Raw genomic sequence first — 17,155 nt, forward strand, 5'->3', positions numbered from 1 at the left:
TATGGCCCATTGCAGCCCATTCGTAAGCCACCTACAAATTGGCTAGCAACCAGTTTGTCGTCACTAATGAAGGCTCTCGAATCGCACCTCGACTGGGTACGGGTCGCCACCCTATCCACTAGTCTCAAGCCTATTGCACCCCCATGCCAACAATCGCCAGCTGAAAGCCAAGTCTTAACAATGACTTCCGAGCCGGAGTGCCTATCGTATTCCATTCTCTGTCTCCCTCTCTCTTTCGGTAAGCTGGATCTGATTTTTTGATTCTGATGTTTTGGTGGGAGGGATTTGTTGATTTGGGTTTTTTTTTTTGATTTTTTGATTCTGTATAAATCACAGCAGTTTTACAAAAAGTTAATTCATAGAAAATAAAACATTCGTGTTTCTTTCGCAAATTCAGCTTTCTTCGTCTCCGTGAATTATTCACAAACAGAACAAAAACTCTAAAACAGAGCAGCCCCAATGGACAGGCTCTCGACCACGTCGGCCATACATCCCAACACTTTCCAACCCTATATTTTCTATATTTTTTTGGAAGATCTGTTTGCTTGAAATGGGGTTCTGATTATTTCTTTCCCCATGAGATTGAACCCGGATCCAGAATTTAACACTAAAATCCGGTCTTCGCGGGTCGGGGTGGATGGGTCGGGTATTGCGGGTTTGGGCGGGTTTTGCCACCCCTAGTAATTCTAAGGAAGAGCATACATGTATTTCAGGAATCTGCTCTCTTGTTGATGGACTTCTTTCCAGTTTTGGTGTCAGCAATCCGATTTTCCCGTTTCAGGCCGGTATTCCTACTCTCTCATGTCATCAATGGTGGCTCGACATGATCGGTAGTCCTACAAAATTAGTAAGTGTTGGCTTGTCTTTCTGTTTTAGCTGTGCGAGTTTACTTTCTTTGAATACTATGATTTCCAATTTAATTTGTAATTAATAAACCCAAACACAATTCATTTATGATGAATCTGGGTGTATATTTTGTTCTCTAGAGATCTTTGAGTTCGCTCGAAGCATTTCAGCTTCGTGCATGATTTTGAACATGAAGGGTGAGCTTCCCAAAACGTCATACGTGTTCCTCATCAAATCCCTGTGATGCAATCATATTGCAAATGAGTGAAAAGCTTGTTTCAGGCTATATTATTTGATATTTTGATTTTGATCTTCTAATCAAATCTATACCGTTGATCTATTAATTATCAAAATGATTCTGGGCATCTGTTCAGTGATCAATTGCTTCCACCCAAACCATTTTTAGTCATCTAGTGCAAGTGAGAGTTCATGGGATATGATCATCTCCAGCTATGAGTCATGACTCAACAGTATTCCATTTCTGTTATGCTGGAGTCATTCAACAACTTCTGTATTTCTTCGCTAGATCGATCACGCTTTTCCTCAAGTCACATTAGTCTACCCCATTTTCCATCAATAATTGAAAGTTATAACTACTGTGCACATCAAAGTTTCAATAAACAGTAATTAAGCGGATTAAGTTTACATGTCAACTCTTTGAATGCTAAGATCCAATTAATTTTTTTGAAGTTGGAGTGAAGCCAAATGTTCAAAGCATTACTTACTTACGGATATGTGTTTATTGGCTAACATGAGATGTTGGAGTAAATTAAAGTGGTTTGAAGAGTGAAGCTAAACAAGGAGGTCGAAGGTAAAAATTGTGTTATTCTTTTGGCTAATAATATTTTTTATTCATGTTAAATTTGATTTTTGATTAACTTGCAAGCATATTATGACAAGTTAATAGAATTAATACTAAAAATAGACATTCAAATACTTGTCTACCCAACATTTAACCACATGTGAATGTGTGTTTAACATAAATATTTGTTAATTGTTTGGGTTTTTGTTTGGTTGATTATATGTTAATTGATGTCGTTATGTGGTATCTCGTGTTCAACCAGGCTTTTGGCATTGATCGAATTCCAAGCTCGACTCCACCAAAAACAGTCAGGAAAAGCTCCATGGGAGTATTTTCATCATCATACCTTTGGGTTTTCTCCACGTTATATCTTGCATGACATTGCATGAAGGGGTTAGAAGTTCCGACTCAGTACCATCTCAGACAAGCATGCTAGTAGCATAATGTTCATCACCACTGCCCCATTACCAAAGATCTCAATCACCCACGTTAATTCTTGCATGACGTTGCAGGCAGGGGTTAGAAGTTCCGACTCAATACCATCTCAGACAAGCATGCTAGTAGCATAATGTTCCTCGCCACCACCTCATCACCAAAGATCTCAATCACCCACAAGACCATAACCATACCTTTTGCGTTCTTCTTCAACACTAGCCGGACAACCATAACCATAACACATTCCGTCCAACGAGAACAACCACCAAAACTTGAACCTCAAGAACAGGAAGACAATTACAACATTACCAACAACTCACACTGGACCAAAAAGATTCACAGACTTTGCGCTGAAGAGCACAATGTTGACGAGGCACTTTGCCTTCTCGACCGTCTCAGCCTCCGCGGATACCGCCCCGACTCCCTCAACCTCAGCAGCATAATTCACGCACTATGCGACTCCAACCGCTTCGCCGAAGCCCACCACCGACTTCTACTGTCCATAGCTTCTAACTGCGTCCCCGACGAGCGCACCTGCAATGTACTTATTGCCAGGTTACTTGATTGTCGAACCCCATATATAACATTGCATTTTGTTCGCCGTTTGTTTGATGTTAAGCCTGAATTTGTACCATCTTTGGTTATTTATAACCGTTTGATGAATCAGCTTTGCTTGTTGTCACGACCCAGTGAAGCTCACAGGTTGTTTTTCGATATGAAGAGTAGGGGGCATTGTCCAAATATTGTTTCTTATACTACCTTGATTAATGGGTATTGTAAAATTGGTGAAGTGGATAATGGCCAGAAGGTGTTTGATGAAATGGGTGAGAATGGGGTAGGACCAAACTCGCTGACATATAGTGTATTGATTCGTGGTGTTCTTCGGAGGCGTGACATTGAACGTGGGAGGGAATTGACATGCAAACTTTGGGAGAAGATGAGGGATGAAGAAGACCTGTTCGTGAGAAATGCAGCTTTTGCGAATTTTGTTGATTCTTTGTGTAAAGAAGGGTTTTTTCACGAACTGTTTAGGATCACGGAAGATATGCCTCAAGGGAAGAGTGTGTCTGAGGAATTCTTTTATAGTCAGATGATTGATTCACTTTGTAAAGTTGGAAGACATCATGGGGCCTCAAGGATTGTTTACATAATGAGGAAAAGAGGGTTTCTTCCTAGTTTAGTATCATACAACTCTATTGTACATGGGCTTTGCAAGGACGGAGGTTGTGTGAGGGCTTATCAGCTGTTAGAGGAAGGAATTCATTTTGGGTACTTACCATCTGAGTGTACATATAAGATTATAGTAGAAGGCCTTTGCAAAGAGTCGGAGCTCCACAAGGCAAGGAATATTCTGCAATATATGCTGAATAAGGAGGGTGTGGACAGAACCAGAATGTTCAACATATATTTAAGGGCGCTTTGTCTTATGAATAACCCAACTGAGCTTTTGAATGTGCTTGTTTTTATGCTTCAGAACCAGTGTCAGCCTGATGTAGTAACCTTGAACACAGCTATAAATGGGTTGTGCAAGATGGGGAGGATTGAAGAGGCTTTGAAGGTATTGAATGATATGATAATTGGCAAATTTTGTGCTCCGGATTCTGTGACCTTCACTACTGTCATATGCGGTTTATTAAACGTTGGAAGAACCCAGGAGGCATTTAATTTTTTGCATCACATAATGCCGGAACATGGTGTTAGGCCTGGTGTTGTGACATATAATGCAGTTCTTCGAGGCTTGTTCAAACTTCAGAAAGCAAATGAAGCAATGGGGATTTTTAATGGCATGATGAGTGATGGTGTCACTGCAGACTGTACTACCTACACTGTAATAATTGATGGATTATGTGAGACTGGACAAATAGAAGAGGCTCAGAGGTTCTGGGATGATGTAATATGGCCTTCAAAGATTCATGATAATTTTGTTTACGCAGCCCTTATCAAAGGGCTTTGCCGCTCAGGCAAATTGAATGAAGCTTGTCATTTCTTATATGAACTAGTAGATTCTGGGGTTGCTCCAAACATTTTCAACTACAATATTTTGATTGACAGTGCATGCAAGTTAGGCTTAAGGAGAGAAGCTTATCAGACTGTTGGAGAGATGAGAAGGAATGGGCTGGCCCCAGATGCTGTAACCTGGAGGATTCTTGACAAATTACATGGTAATGTGGGATGGCAATTCTCTGTTGAGGATGCAACTCTGCAGTCCAGAGGTGGGCCACAGGATATAGACACGGGAGAAGAACTTAGATTGTGAAGCAAATCCGACTTGGATTCAAGTAGCTACAAGAAGACAGAAACTATATGATCCTGTTAAGGGGATCCATATATCCATGAAGATGACTCTTTTAACCTTGTGACAGAGAGAAACTTCTTGACGTATTAAAGCATCTTCTGAAGCGGTTAAGAAGATGCAAAAGTGACAGAGCTTACCCCAAGACAGAAGATCATGCAAAGTTGAGACGCCTAATCGGGCAGGTAAAGGGGACTACCCTTTTCCTTAACAATTCTTATTCCCTCGCCCATTATTCTGACAAACTTCAACGTAATTACACTAATATCCCTGAGCTTCCATAATTTAAAATTTACATTTATACATTTTTTAAGCCCTTGCCTAGTGAAAAGCGTTCGTTTTTCAACTCCAAAATCGTCAAAAAGAAGCAAAAAAATGGCTAGTTTTATGGATCCAATTTCGATATTGATGAGTGTAATTCTAAGGAAGAGCATATATGTATTTCAGGAATCTGCTCTCTTGTTGATGGACTTATTTTGCGTTTTGGTGTCAGCAATCCGATTTTCCCGTTTCATTTTCACTCATACTACTACCGATCATGTCGAGCCACCATTGATGACATGGGAGAGTAGGGGTACAAAATTAGTATTTCAGGATTCTGCTCTCTTGTTGATGGACCTTCTTTCTAGTTTTGACAAACAATATTTTTTATTCATGTTAAATTTGGTTTTTATTAACTTGCAAGTATATTATGACAAGTTAACAGAATTTATGCTAAAAATAGACATTCAAATACTTCTCTACCCACCATTTGCGAATGTGTGTCTAACATAAATATTTGTTCATTGTTTGGCTTTTTGATTTGTTGATTATATGTTAATTGATGTCGTTACGTGGTATCCCGTGTTCAACTAGGCTTTTGGCATTGATCAAATTCCAAGTTAGAGTTGGCGTATTTTTATTTTTATTATTATATTTTTATTAGTTATTTTCAAGGTTGATTCGATCTGTCTTTTCCAAAAGTTCATTTTATTCATCTTGAACTGAAGGAAGTTGTTAAAATTACAAAATTTAGATTAAAAATATGGGTTGTTTATTTTCTAGAGTTTTTATTTTAATTTTTTAATTTTTTTTATTCTATTCAAAAAAGGATAGGCCGAAGAGACGCATTTTTCTAGAGCTTAAATACAAGTACATATTATGTATTTTGTAGTTATTAATTAGTTCAAGTGATATTTGTTTTTAGAGTAAAGCATATCTTGACGCATTAATTTTTCTAACTTGAAGAGAGTTTTGACAAGAACGTAGTAGTTCAACTCTTTGAACTTATAGTGTAATATTATAATTGGAGTTGATATATATATATCAACTCCAATTATAATATTACACTATAAGTATGATGGTAAACAATTGCTCAGACTTAGTTTGTATAAGTTCCAACTCGTGCTCGATTCTTTTAATAAATAAGTTGAGCTTAAACAATAATTTTGACTCAAATATTAAACGAGCCAAACTTGTATGCTTTCTTTGGCTCAGTTTTGGCCTGTGTAAATGTAATGATATAAAAAGATGTCAATGTATTTAGCTTCATTCACTCACTATTTTTGTTGTATATTACACTTTACTCTCCCTCAACCATTCCCTCCTTTACACTTACACATCTAAGGGTGCGTTTTGGTATTGCGATTTAATAAACAAAAAGTACGATTTTAAACTAAATCGTAAAAAATTGACTGTTGTTTTCAAAAAATAGCTCAATCGGTTGGGATCACGCCTAATAAAGCGGAGGCCACTAGTTTGAATCCTCTTCCCCCCTCTCGTATGGACATGTAAAAAAAAAATAATAAAAAAAATTGATTGTTTGGAATTGCGTTTTAAAAATTGTAATTTGAAAACATAGGTAATGAGGTGTTTTTTTGAAAAAGCATAATTTTAAATACCAAATCAAAATTTTGTTAAACGCTTAATTGAGTTTTTAAAAATCACTTTTCAAATCACATATTTTAAAATTACTATTTTTAAATTGCACTTTTTAAAATCGCAAACTCATGACCATAAATTATGACTTACTGCAACATGTGGCGTTTTAAAATGCTAGCATGTATCATTTTAACTTAAATTTTGCGTTTAAAATTAAAAGACACATTTAAGTGAAACAATGCTATTTCCAATTAAAAACACGTAGATTATAATAATTGAACTAGTATAAGTAGCGTAGGTTAAAACATCACATTCTACTTCGGATTCGACTTCCATGTGGTAGTGAAAAACAGGGTCGTTTTGGGCAATTAAAAAATAGTTTTTTTTAAACAAATAATATAAAATTCATTAAATATAAAAAATTATAAAAAAATCAATAATTAAAAATAAAAATCATTAAAAAACTAAAAAAATAAAAAAAGAAAGAAGAATCAAAATCAAAGGGGTGCCCTTGAGGCTCAAAAGGCCAAAAAAAAAAAAAAAAACACCCTCAAAGGACATGGGGTGGTTTGTCCACCCCCAGACCGGCCTTGGAGCCACCTCCATGGCCAAAATGGGGTGGCCGGCTACCCCGGCCACCCCCCTTGCCAACCGGCCACCTCATTTTTTTTGTTTTAGTTTTTTAATTATTATTTATTTATTTAAGTTTTAATGAATTTTTTATTATTAGTTTTTTAAACCTAGTTTTTAACGTGCCCAAAACGGTACCGTTTTTCACTACCGCATGGATGCGGTAGTGAAGTCGGATCCTTCTACTTCCCCCAAATCTCTTTCTTCTATACATTCTACTTCTCCCAAATCTCTGTACGCTTCTTCTTCCATAGTGTTTTGGATTTCAGATATTTGGTTCACATTCAATTTATTTGAAATTTCCTACAGATATTCCTACTGATATTGTATACGCAGTTCCTACATCTACAAGAGCCAGTCCAACGTCGTCTTTGTCAACAAGGTTTCGACTCTCGCTCTTTCTTTATATTATGATTAGAACTACAATTATCCATCTTCCATATTTTCTATATTTTTTTGGAAGATCTGTTTGCTTGAAAATGGGGTTCTGATTATTTCTTTCCCCATGAGATTGATGGTCTTTGATTTTTAAAAACTATTCCTCTGTTTTACAATTCTCTGTCCCTCTCAGGTATGTATTCGGTAATTCTCATCTTTGGTCAGTTTAATTCTTTTCCACCATATGATTTCTCTTTTCAAATAACCCTAGATCCTTCTGTCCAGACGTGGTTGGTTTAGGATTACACCATTAATGTTTGTAAGTATTGAATATAGGTGATTGGTATATGCGTGGAGGTTTTTTCATTCTACTTCTTTAATTTTAATTTGGTTTCTTTACTTTGTTTTGTATCATTATTTTCATAATGTTTGTGTACTATTTTCTTAATAAATTTGCTTGATACATATATGATTATACTCTTTAGTTGAAATAGGATGTTAACAATATATTTTGTTTGTATTCCATTGCATTATTTTATTATAATATTTAGTTTCTTTATTTTTACAAATAAATAATAATATAGAATTCAAAAACATGCTTTTTTTTAAGTCTTTTGGTGTTGGAACATTCAAGTTTGAGTAGTTTGATTGAGTGTGTTACTGAGTCCCATGTCAAGTGATAGTGACAAGAGTGTAGGATTAATATAACATTCTTAAGCCTAAACTCATTGAGTTCCGCTTTAGGATTAAGGTATTGTTTTAACATATTTAAGACTCTCTTTAAAGAAGTTTTCATATACTTATGTTTAATAAAGTGTATGTAGTTCATTTGGTTTGCAAAAAAGTTGATTTTAATAAACTTAAGACATTTTTTGTCAATCTCAATTACATTTGTTTTCCTGATTTATTTTGCTTATATAACACGGTTCTCATCCAATGGTTGTAATGGTTCCCAGAGAAAACAATAGAGGATATGTGCCTCAAGGAGGATTTAAATGTGATGGTTTGTAACTTTTTGCAGACTGTGCAGTTCATGTTCCTGTGTAGTTTTTTACATTAAAGAGCATCTCAATTCTTAGCAAGAGAAGCGAAGAGTCATGGCGAGCTACGACCTCACGCCGCGGATCGCGCCGCACTTGGATCGGCACCTGGTGTTCCCGATATTAGAGTTTCTCCAGGAGCGCCATCTTCACGAGGACGAGCAGATCCTCAGCTCAAAGATTGAGCTTCTGAACAAGACCAATATGGTCGACTACGCCATGGATATCCACAAGAGTCTCTATCATGCTGAAGAGGTGCCCCAAGGTATTTTCCTGTTTTTCTTTATAATAATTATTGGTATCCATCTGCATCTGCATATGGGTATGTGGCTCTTAGAGGTTTGTGTTTCTGTGTGTGATTTCAATGTGCGTAGATATGGTGGAGAGGAGGATGGAGGTGGTGGGGAGGCTCAAGGCGCTGGAGGAGGCGGCGGCTCCGCTTGTCGCTTTTTTGCAGAACCCAAATGCCGTTCAGGAGCTAAGAGCTGACAAGCAGTACAATCTTCAAATGCTCAGTGAGCGATACCAGGTCTAATTGATTGTGGGTTTAACGTTCTTAGTAGTTTTGGATTCAATGGGATATTCGGTTATATGTGGTCTTGGTATTAACATTTGGGTCTGATTGAATTTTTTTTTATTTTGTGTGTAATTGAAGTGAGTTGACAAGTGTTGCGTTGTGTATGTTGTAATTTTAGTACTTATGCGCAAAATGCAATGAGAGATAGCGGTGAACTGTTGTGAAAATAACCAAAGATCTTTTAGATGCGTTGTATGTTAAGTTTGACACCTAGAAGTCTAGAACCTCTTATGCTTGAATATATACATATATATTTTGATTAGTCCCACTTCTGCCTGAATTTTAACTTATGGGTGATAATTCTTTCTTACCAGATTGGAACAGAGCAGATAGAGGCCTTATATCAGTATGCTAAATTTCAGTTTGAATGTGGAAACTACTCTGGTGCTGCTGACTATCTATATCAGTATAGGGCCTTATGCACAAATAGTGAGAGGAGTTTGAGTGCATTATGGGGAAAGCTTGCAGCTGAGATTTTGATGCAAAACTGGGATATTGCTCTTGAAGAGCTTAATCGATTGAAAGAAATTATTGACTCAAAGGTTTTTTTTTTTTTTTCTTCCATATTCCACTTGTTCATGGTATGCACTCAATTTTTTTAATGTTTCAGCAAAGATATGTTTAGCAATGATGATTTTGTCTTTTGCAGAATTTTGCATCACCAATGAATCAGGTGCAAAGTAGAATATGGTTAATGCATTGGAGTCTTTTCATCTTTTTCAACCATGACAATGGAAGAACACTGATCATTGACCTGTTTAATCAGGATAAGTATGCCTTCTGGACTTGTCAATTTCTATTTTATTTAGCTGGTTTTGAAATTCTGCTTGCTTTATATTACCCGACTCTAATTTTCTTAAATACTACCTCTGCCAGTCCCCCAAACTTTGAACTTTGAAGACTGTCCATATCCTAATAATTCAATCATCACACTGGCTCTTTATAAATGTAATAGCCTATTATTTTCTCAATCCTTATCATCGTTTGTTTGTAATTCATAAAACAAGTCTGTTATTTTGTTGGTTATATTCTTGCTTTCTCTAGTCTTTCTTTTGGATTTGCTAGTTTTTTCCAGTTAGACAATTTGGGATCACAATGATTGGAAAAGAAAAAAATAGAGTACTGGCTTTGCTTTAGAATATAGTTGTTTCTCTTCAATCTTTTCTTCCATCTTATTATGATTTATTTGACATTTGTACTTCCTCCTTAATACATGTCTAGTTTATAGTGGAATATTAACTTGTGAAAAATATGGGGTTTGAGCAGTTGGACCTTTATAAGTACCTTGCTCTTTTTCTTTTGGTTCACATTGCTTGACAGTCATAAGTGGAGAACCAACAAATATGATTTCACCTAGGATGTTGCCTGCTTGGTCAAGGATAATCTTTGTCGTTAGTTTTACGCTTCCCAACTGAGAGCTTCCTAACATGCACATTTTGCATCGACTGATGCTTAAGAACTTATGCTTTTTGTTTGAATTTCATATTCCACCCTCTGCATATTTGGCGACTTCTTTTGTTGTATATCTGCTAAATTCAGATTTTTTCATTAAGCCCAATCTTAAGAATATGGGATGTTCTTATGTCAGGTACCTTAATGCCATTCAAACAACTGCTCCCCATCTTTTACGCTACTTAGCCACTGCATTCATTGTCAACAAAAGGAGGAGACCTCAATTCAAAGAATTTATAAAGGTTATTCAGCAAGAGCAACACTCTTACAAAGATCCCATTGCAGAATTTTTAGCATGTGTGTATGTCAATTATGACTTCGATGGGGCTCAAAAGAAGATGAAGGAGTGTGAAGAAGTAAGTTTCCTATACCTCAATTTTCTAGAAAAAAGAAAGAAAGAAAGGTGTTTCCCATACCTTGAGTGGCTGGGTTTGCCCAATGAGAACGGAAGAATGCAATTTTTTATTTCTGGTGTTTATTTGGGACTTCCAGCCCTTTTTTTGTGTGGATATTTTTAATTTTCTGAAGGTGTCCGTGGAAGTATGCTTGGTTAAAAATCTTCTTTTCAGTGTACCTGTATTGCTACTTAAAAGCAGTTAGTTGTAAGACTAATGCTACTCTTTCAAATTCTCAAAACATTTCTCAAAGTTAATCTTATTTATACTGTCAGATCACGTTTTGACTTCTGAACTGATTTTTCATAATTGAAGTTGTAAAATGTTTATGAACAAAAAGTTTGCAAGAATAGCATCACTCTAGTAGTAATACCAAGAATAGCATCTCATGTCCCTTCCCTTGAATAGCATTACTTGGTAAAATTTTAGTTATAGCCTAGGTTTTAAATTATGCTAACCCATTATATATGACGATGTAGGTAATATTGAATGATCCCTTCCTTGGCAAACGAGTTGAAGAAGGAAGCTTTTCTACTGTACCACTACGAGATGAATTCCTTGAAAATGCTCGCCTATTTATCTTTGAGACCTACTGCAGAATACATCAGCGAATTGACATGGGGTATGTACCTGCTCTTTGATAATATTGTATTTTGCAGTATCATATGTGGAAATATGAACATTTTTACATTAATTTTTTTTTTTAATTGTTTGTGGGGAAGGGGTTTGAAATCTATCCCAGCAATCTTGCTTCTTCCATTTTTTGTTGATGTCTTGTGTTTATCTTTCACACAATTGTTGATGGATTTTGCAATTCACTTTCAAATCAAGTTTAGAGAAATGAAAATGTAAAATATGAGTGATGAATCTATAAACTGAAACACTTTAACTCTATGTCAAAAAGTTCACTTCCAAATTAGATTTCGGGAAATGATAATATACATATGGTCTGAGCATTGAGTTATTTAAACACATCAAACCTATGTTGAGCTCCTCTTTCGAGATGACTTTAAAATGAACTTTGACTGTAGAATTTGCTCGATGTGTTTATTTATTTGTATCACAAATTAGAATTGCGACATTAATGGCTTATCACCACTGAAGCTCTGTTTTAAGTGGTTAAAAGTATGATGAAGGTGTTTATGGTTGGCTTACTTTGTAAAGATGTCTGAAATTGTCAGTCTTCATCTTTCATTTTGTGGGATTACTGAATCCATCATCAAGAGCATATCAATTGGGTTGAATTTGAATTGAGTTTTGCTTTTGTGGCAGAGTGCTTGCTGAGAAATTGAATTTGAATTACGAGGAGGCTGAGAGATGGATTGTGAATCTGATCCGGGGCTCAAAGCTTGATGCCAAGATTGATTCACACTTGGGAACTGTCATTATGGAACCCAATCATCCCAACGTGTATGTGCTAGATATTTAAAATTTATACATAATTATCCTTAATGTAGCATTTTCTCATATTTTTTCACTCAAATTTGTTCCCTCATCATTCTTCCTTGACCTGCCTCTTAAATTAATTTTCACTTCCCAGGTATGAGCAGTTAATAGACCACACGAAGGCGCTTTCAGGACGTACTTACAAGTTGGTCAGTCAACTTCTGGAACATGCACAGGCACAGCCTGCACGTTAAGTTTGGCAGTGAGGTTTATAAGAAGTTGTTCACCTACATTTCCCTAGTTATTCAGAATTTCTTTCATTTGGGTTGAGTGAAAGATTCAAATTCCCCAGTGTTAGCGACTAGATTATCAATTTTGTTCCCAAGGCTTGTTGTTGTTAACTTGTTCAGATTTGAAGAGAAGTTACTCTTTTTCTTTACTTTCTACAGTTATGACAATGGCAAACTTCCTGACTTAATTTTCTGCCCGCAAAATCTTTGCAAGAAACGTATAAACTTTGGCAAGCATAATTCACATTCTGTTCTTATGAGTAGATAGTAGATAAAATTACATTGATCTACGATAATGTTTCACGAAATTACTTTTTTTTGTTGGTATTTTTTTGGTGATAATTTGGATAGAAGTTGATCTCATGCAGTAGTGAGAGAGTTTCGAGACCAGCCGTGGCCTCAAAAGCAAAAAGAGTGACTGAAAACATCAATTGGTTCACAATATCGGTTTAGAGCAAAAACCCGTAGTGTTACGTCCATCAGCTTCTCTTCTTCTGCTTAAATAAAAAACATTATTTTGTCTACCTTTACCTTTGGACAACCACTGTAACAAAATGTTCTTTATTCTATTTTATTTATTTATTTATTATTGTTTATCCTTCTCCCCGTCCTTTTGCTTCTCTGTTCCGGACGTCCCCACACACACACTGATTATGCAAAAGGTTTGACTTTTGAGATTTTTCGTGCTCTTCAGAAACCACGAGACTTAGTTTAGTTAAATTTTTCATTATTAACAATAATGAGTTTACAATGACTCTTCTATATAAATATTTAGAGATTATCACTTTATTAAGAATATATACTTTCTGAGATTAAACATAATTCATTTATCTAAAAGTGGATTTCAACAAGAACAAAAAAAGATTTCTAACAATTGGAGAGGAAATTTAACAATCGACACCAATCAATACATAGATCTCATCGTTAGGAACAACATATTAAAATTTCATCAAGATCGGTTAGGCGATTTTTTTTTTTAATTAATTAATTTATTTTTCCTCTCTCCCTGTGCCACCGTTTTTTTTTTTTTTCTTTTTTTTTTCCTTTCACTTTGCGACACATGCTCTTAAGATAAGACAAATCAAAGAAGGTGCCCAAAAGCTTATATATACACATGCGTGTCTTTTAAAAAAGATATGTGGTTGATTTCTTACATAGGAGGGACCACCCAACATATGTTACAATTCTAAGTGTCTTACATTAATTAGTTAAGTATACTTTAACCATGTATACATAAGCTCTTGGGCACCCTCTTTGATTTGCCTTATCTTAAGAGCATATGATTCTCACGTTCATTTTAAAAATGCATGTAAGACAGTCTATTAAAAATAGATGTCAAAATTAAAAATGCATGTAAATATCGAAATGCTCTAAGAATAAATGTTAGTTTAATAGAGTGGATTGAAATAATTTCCTTCTATTCAATTTAAAGGAAAACTTTGTCCCTTTCCAATCCCGGCCCGATTCATACCAAAAAAAAAAAAAAAATTTTGTAATTTGTAGAGAGATATCTACGGTTTCACTAAATACTTAGGGCGATACTAGTGAGTAAAGGAATAGTGTAACATAATGCCAACCTTTTCCTCAAGGATATCAAACAAATATTCCTATGAAATTTTGGAGAGAGAGATTATCAAATTGTAAGAACACCAAAAAGAAGACATAGATTAATCGAGACAACGAGGTGTTGACTCATCGTTTTTGAGGACTATGGAAACTTGTATTCAAGCAGGAACTTGGTATATATGTATATTTTAGTTATTTTGACTCACAGACTTTAAAATATAACTTAAGACAGATTATATATAGACATCTTTGTCCAAATTTAGATGGAGGAGCCTCGCTCAGAAAAGATGGAGGGGCTTCACATCTTAGACATTGCGTGATCCATTGCATCTACAAGGAAATCTACAACCAAAAGATAAAGCATATTTAGCGGGACTAGTGGCAAAGAAAAAAGGCCATCAAAATAAATAATTCAGAAACACAGTGCCAATACCATAAAAATATCTCGCGAAGCTGACATGGTAAGGTCTAATAGTCATTGATTTATTTATTTTTTATTTTTTTAACAAAGACTGATCCAATAATTACTAGACCTTGTCACGCCAGCTTTATGAGATGTTTGTGTAATACCTAGGCTCCTAGCATTACTCTAAAGGAAAAGTACATTTATCCCCTTCTAACTACCGAGCAATTTGCAATTTTCAATTTCCTCCGAACCTTCAATTTGTGCAATGTCCCCCCATTGGGGTTGCAATGTCCACCTTTTGAGCAAAAATGACAAAAATACCCTTGATAAAAAAATTTTAAGAAGGAAAAAAAATTAATTTTTCCTGAATTTTTTTTCTTAATTTTTATCATTTTTGCGCAAAAAGGAGATATTGCAACTCCAATGTTGGTTTTGGGGGACATTGCACAAATTGGAAGCTCATGAATCATTGCAAATTGTTTGATAGTGGGAGAGGAGTAAATGTACTTGGAATGACATGTCAGTGATTTGGTTTGGTTGTCAAGATGTTAAAAGGAGGAGTACCTGCATCTTCCTTGGTGAAGCAGAGGGGAGGTGTGATTCTAAATACATTTCCATGGTATCCTCCTTTCCCAATCAGCACTCCCAATTCTATAAAATGAACAGACTTGTATTAGTACGTAGCTAGAGAAATAAGCTTAAGGTATAGCTGAAGGGAGAAATGCAGACCTTTCATCTGGTCCATTATGTGCAGAGTTTCAGCCTTTGCAGGAGTTTTCTGCTGGCGATCAGTGACAAGTTCAACTCCTAGCATAAGTCCTCTTCCCCTCACATCCCCAATAACTGCAGATGTCAACATATTACAACAGAAAGGATGATGAATTGTATGCATATACAAAAATGAATGAGGAAAATTTACTTTCATATTTATCCTTGAGTGCATTTAGTCTTTCTTTCACGTATGACCCAACAACAAGAGCGTTCTCCTGAAGATTTTCTTTCTCAATGACTCTCAGAACTGCCAATCCTGCGGCAGTACATACTGGATTCCCACCAAAGGTGTTGAAGTACAAGCGGCGACTCAAAACCTCTGCAATCTCAGGAGTGGTTACCACCGCCCCAAGGGGAATGCCATTTCCAATGCCCTGAAGAACCAGAGAAGAAAATCAGTCTTTTTTTTTTTTTTCATTTAAGTGAATGAATGATTTCTGGAATCTTCAATATTTAATGCATTTTAAGCACTAACCGGGAATTCAAACCAGCCTATATATTACTTGAAAATCATATGTCCAGCCAACGTAATACAAACATTCACAGAAGGATTGATCATTCACAGAAGGATTGATCATTGCAAGTCATTAATGCAACCCTAGCAAACTGCCAGGTGAGGCTTATAACAAAAACAAAGATGTGCTTTCATATTGGATAAAACTTAAAATAATGTTACTCTTCACACTTATTTATCACATTTATTTTACATCGGTTGAGATGATGTATTTTAAGTAGCTTTTATGTCTGCCACTTAAGAAAGAATAATGTTATTCTTCACACCTATTTATCACACGTCATGTCACACCGGTTGACATAACGTTTTTTAAGTGGTTTACACTTTTTTTTAAGTCCTTTAAAATACGTCATGTCAGCTAGTGTGACATGGGTGTAATAAATAGGTGAAAGGTGTAGCATTATTTTTTTATTTTTTATTTTTTTTAAAAAGTCACTTAAAACGTGTCACATTAGCTAATGTGAAATGAGTGCAATAAATATGTGTGAAGATTAGCATTACTATAGAACTTATCAAACTCCAAAAATCTTTCAAAGATGGCAAGCTGACTTCTATAATGTTTTTTTTTTTTTTTTTGGTAACAATATAATGTTACTTATCTAAAAAGAAGACTTCTATGGTACTGTGCCAGAGAGTTTTTATGGACATCTCCAAAACCAAAATAAATAAAGAAAGAGGGTAAAAAAAACCTTTGCCATTGTCACAATGTCAGGCACCACACCTTGGGTCTCAAACCCCCAGAAGTGGCTCCCTGTGCGAGCGAACCCAGACTGAACCTCATCAGCAATACAAAGGCCTCCTGCTTTCTTTATACTGCTATAAACAGGAGGCAAATAACCAGGGGCCAGTTCTACAATCCCTCCCACTCCCTGTCATAAATGAGAAAGATGTAAAGAAGGATTACGTGTAATGTCAATAGGAGAGGGATTAAACGATTCGAGTTAAATTATGTGCCTGAATTGCTTCAGATACAAAAGCAGCAACATTGCCAGAAGTTCCAAAGTCAATCAGATCCTGCACATCTTTTGCATACTTCTCTCCATCTGTACCAAAAACTCCTCTGTATGGGTCCGGATTCAAGGCATGATGAACTCCACCCTGTTGGACAAAGCGATAAGAATGAGTACAGTATAATGCTAGTTAAAAAATAAAAATTAGGGGCAATATGAAAATTTTGGGATAAAATTGATTGAATTACAAAAATTTGGAAACTTTAGGGAGTGCATTGCAAAAATTGAAACATTGGAGGTCGAATTGAAAATCACCCCAAATTTTATAGGTATAAAGTGTAATTTTTTCAAAAAAAATAAGTGACATTTTTTATACATTTTGGTAGTTTAAGGGGCTACTTTAGTACTTTTTAAACATTTGAGGCTATATTGCAAACAATTAATAGTTTGAAGGGCTTTTTTACATTTTTCCCTTAAATTAAACTTCCACATGCAAGTAATAAAAGAGATATTGCATAACATTTCATGTCTCCAGGCTTAAGAATTTCTTCCAAACCTTTTGAC

General features: G+C 35.6%; 3 protein-coding genes across 7 annotated transcripts in view; 2 read left to right on the forward strand and 1 right to left on the reverse strand.

Moving 5' to 3' along the window:
- The first annotated feature begins 79 nt into the window (after positions 1-79).
- On the forward strand, positions 80-5,111 carry LOC132191976 (pentatricopeptide repeat-containing protein At3g18020-like). 5 transcript variants are annotated; one of them, XM_059607139.1, is made up of 5 exons: positions 80-238; positions 714-851; positions 1,537-1,657; positions 1,911-4,561; positions 4,824-5,111. In XM_059607139.1, the coding sequence occupies exon 4, from the start codon at positions 2,217-2,219 to the stop codon at positions 4,338-4,340; it is 2,124 nt and encodes a 707-aa protein (XP_059463122.1). In that variant the 5' UTR covers positions 80-238; positions 714-851; positions 1,537-1,657; positions 1,911-2,216; the 3' UTR covers positions 4,341-4,561; positions 4,824-5,111. The 5 variants fall into 5 exon arrangements, with proteins under 5 accessions (XP_059463122.1, XP_059463119.1, XP_059463121.1 ...); XM_059607136.1 differs by having other exon boundaries at positions 714-847; XM_059607138.1 differs by lacking the exon at positions 1,537-1,657 and having other exon boundaries at positions 714-847.
- A 1,907-nt stretch (positions 5,112-7,018) lies between these two features.
- On the forward strand, positions 7,019-12,628 carry LOC132191366 (eukaryotic translation initiation factor 3 subunit E). The gene is made up of 10 exons (XM_059606334.1): positions 7,019-7,100; positions 7,203-7,248; positions 8,266-8,549; positions 8,659-8,813; positions 9,176-9,403; positions 9,511-9,632; positions 10,450-10,669; positions 11,188-11,330; positions 11,981-12,118; positions 12,249-12,628. The coding sequence occupies exons 3-10, from the start codon at positions 8,342-8,344 to the stop codon at positions 12,346-12,348; spliced, it is 1,314 nt and encodes a 437-aa protein (XP_059462317.1). The 5' UTR covers positions 7,019-7,100; positions 7,203-7,248; positions 8,266-8,341; the 3' UTR covers positions 12,349-12,628.
- A 1,474-nt stretch (positions 12,629-14,102) lies between these two features.
- LOC132162503 (alanine--glyoxylate aminotransferase 2 homolog 3, mitochondrial-like) overlaps positions 14,103-17,155 on the reverse strand; it is a 4,656-nt gene continuing 1,603 nt past the window's right edge. Inside the window, exons 2-7 of the mRNA XM_059572738.1 lie at positions 16,596-16,777; positions 16,331-16,510; positions 15,276-15,501; positions 15,086-15,199; positions 14,921-15,007; positions 14,103-14,292 (exon numbers count right to left, since the gene is read on the reverse strand). Coding sequence (XP_059428721.1) covers positions 14,249-14,292; positions 14,921-15,007; positions 15,086-15,199; positions 15,276-15,501; positions 16,331-16,510; positions 16,596-16,777 — 833 coding nt within the window. The 3' untranslated portion in view covers positions 14,103-14,248. The remainder of the gene's footprint in view (positions 14,293-14,920; positions 15,008-15,085; positions 15,200-15,275; positions 15,502-16,330; positions 16,511-16,595; positions 16,778-17,155) is intronic.

Source organism: Corylus avellana, chromosome ca9 (assembly GCF_901000735.1).
Source record: "Corylus avellana chromosome ca9, CavTom2PMs-1.0".
Taxonomy (NCBI): domain Eukaryota; kingdom Viridiplantae; phylum Streptophyta; class Magnoliopsida; order Fagales; family Betulaceae; genus Corylus; species Corylus avellana.

Excerpts from the sequence above, each read along its gene's own strand:
- LOC132191366 (XM_059606334.1), top strand. The coding sequence starts at position 8,342 with ATGGCGAGCTACGACCTCACGCCGCGGATCGCGCCGCACTTGGATCGG. Across the intron at positions 8,550-8,658 it reads TGCTGAAGAGGTGCCCCAAG|ATATGGTGGAGAGGAGGATG; the intron begins GTATTTTCCTGT and ends CAATGTGCGTAG. Across the intron at positions 9,633-10,449 it reads GACCTGTTTAATCAGGATAA|GTACCTTAATGCCATTCAAA; the intron begins GTATGCCTTCTG and ends TTCTTATGTCAG.
- LOC132191976 (XM_059607139.1), top strand. The coding sequence starts at position 2,217 with ATGTTCCTCGCCACCACCTCATCACCAAAGATCTCAATCACCCACAAG.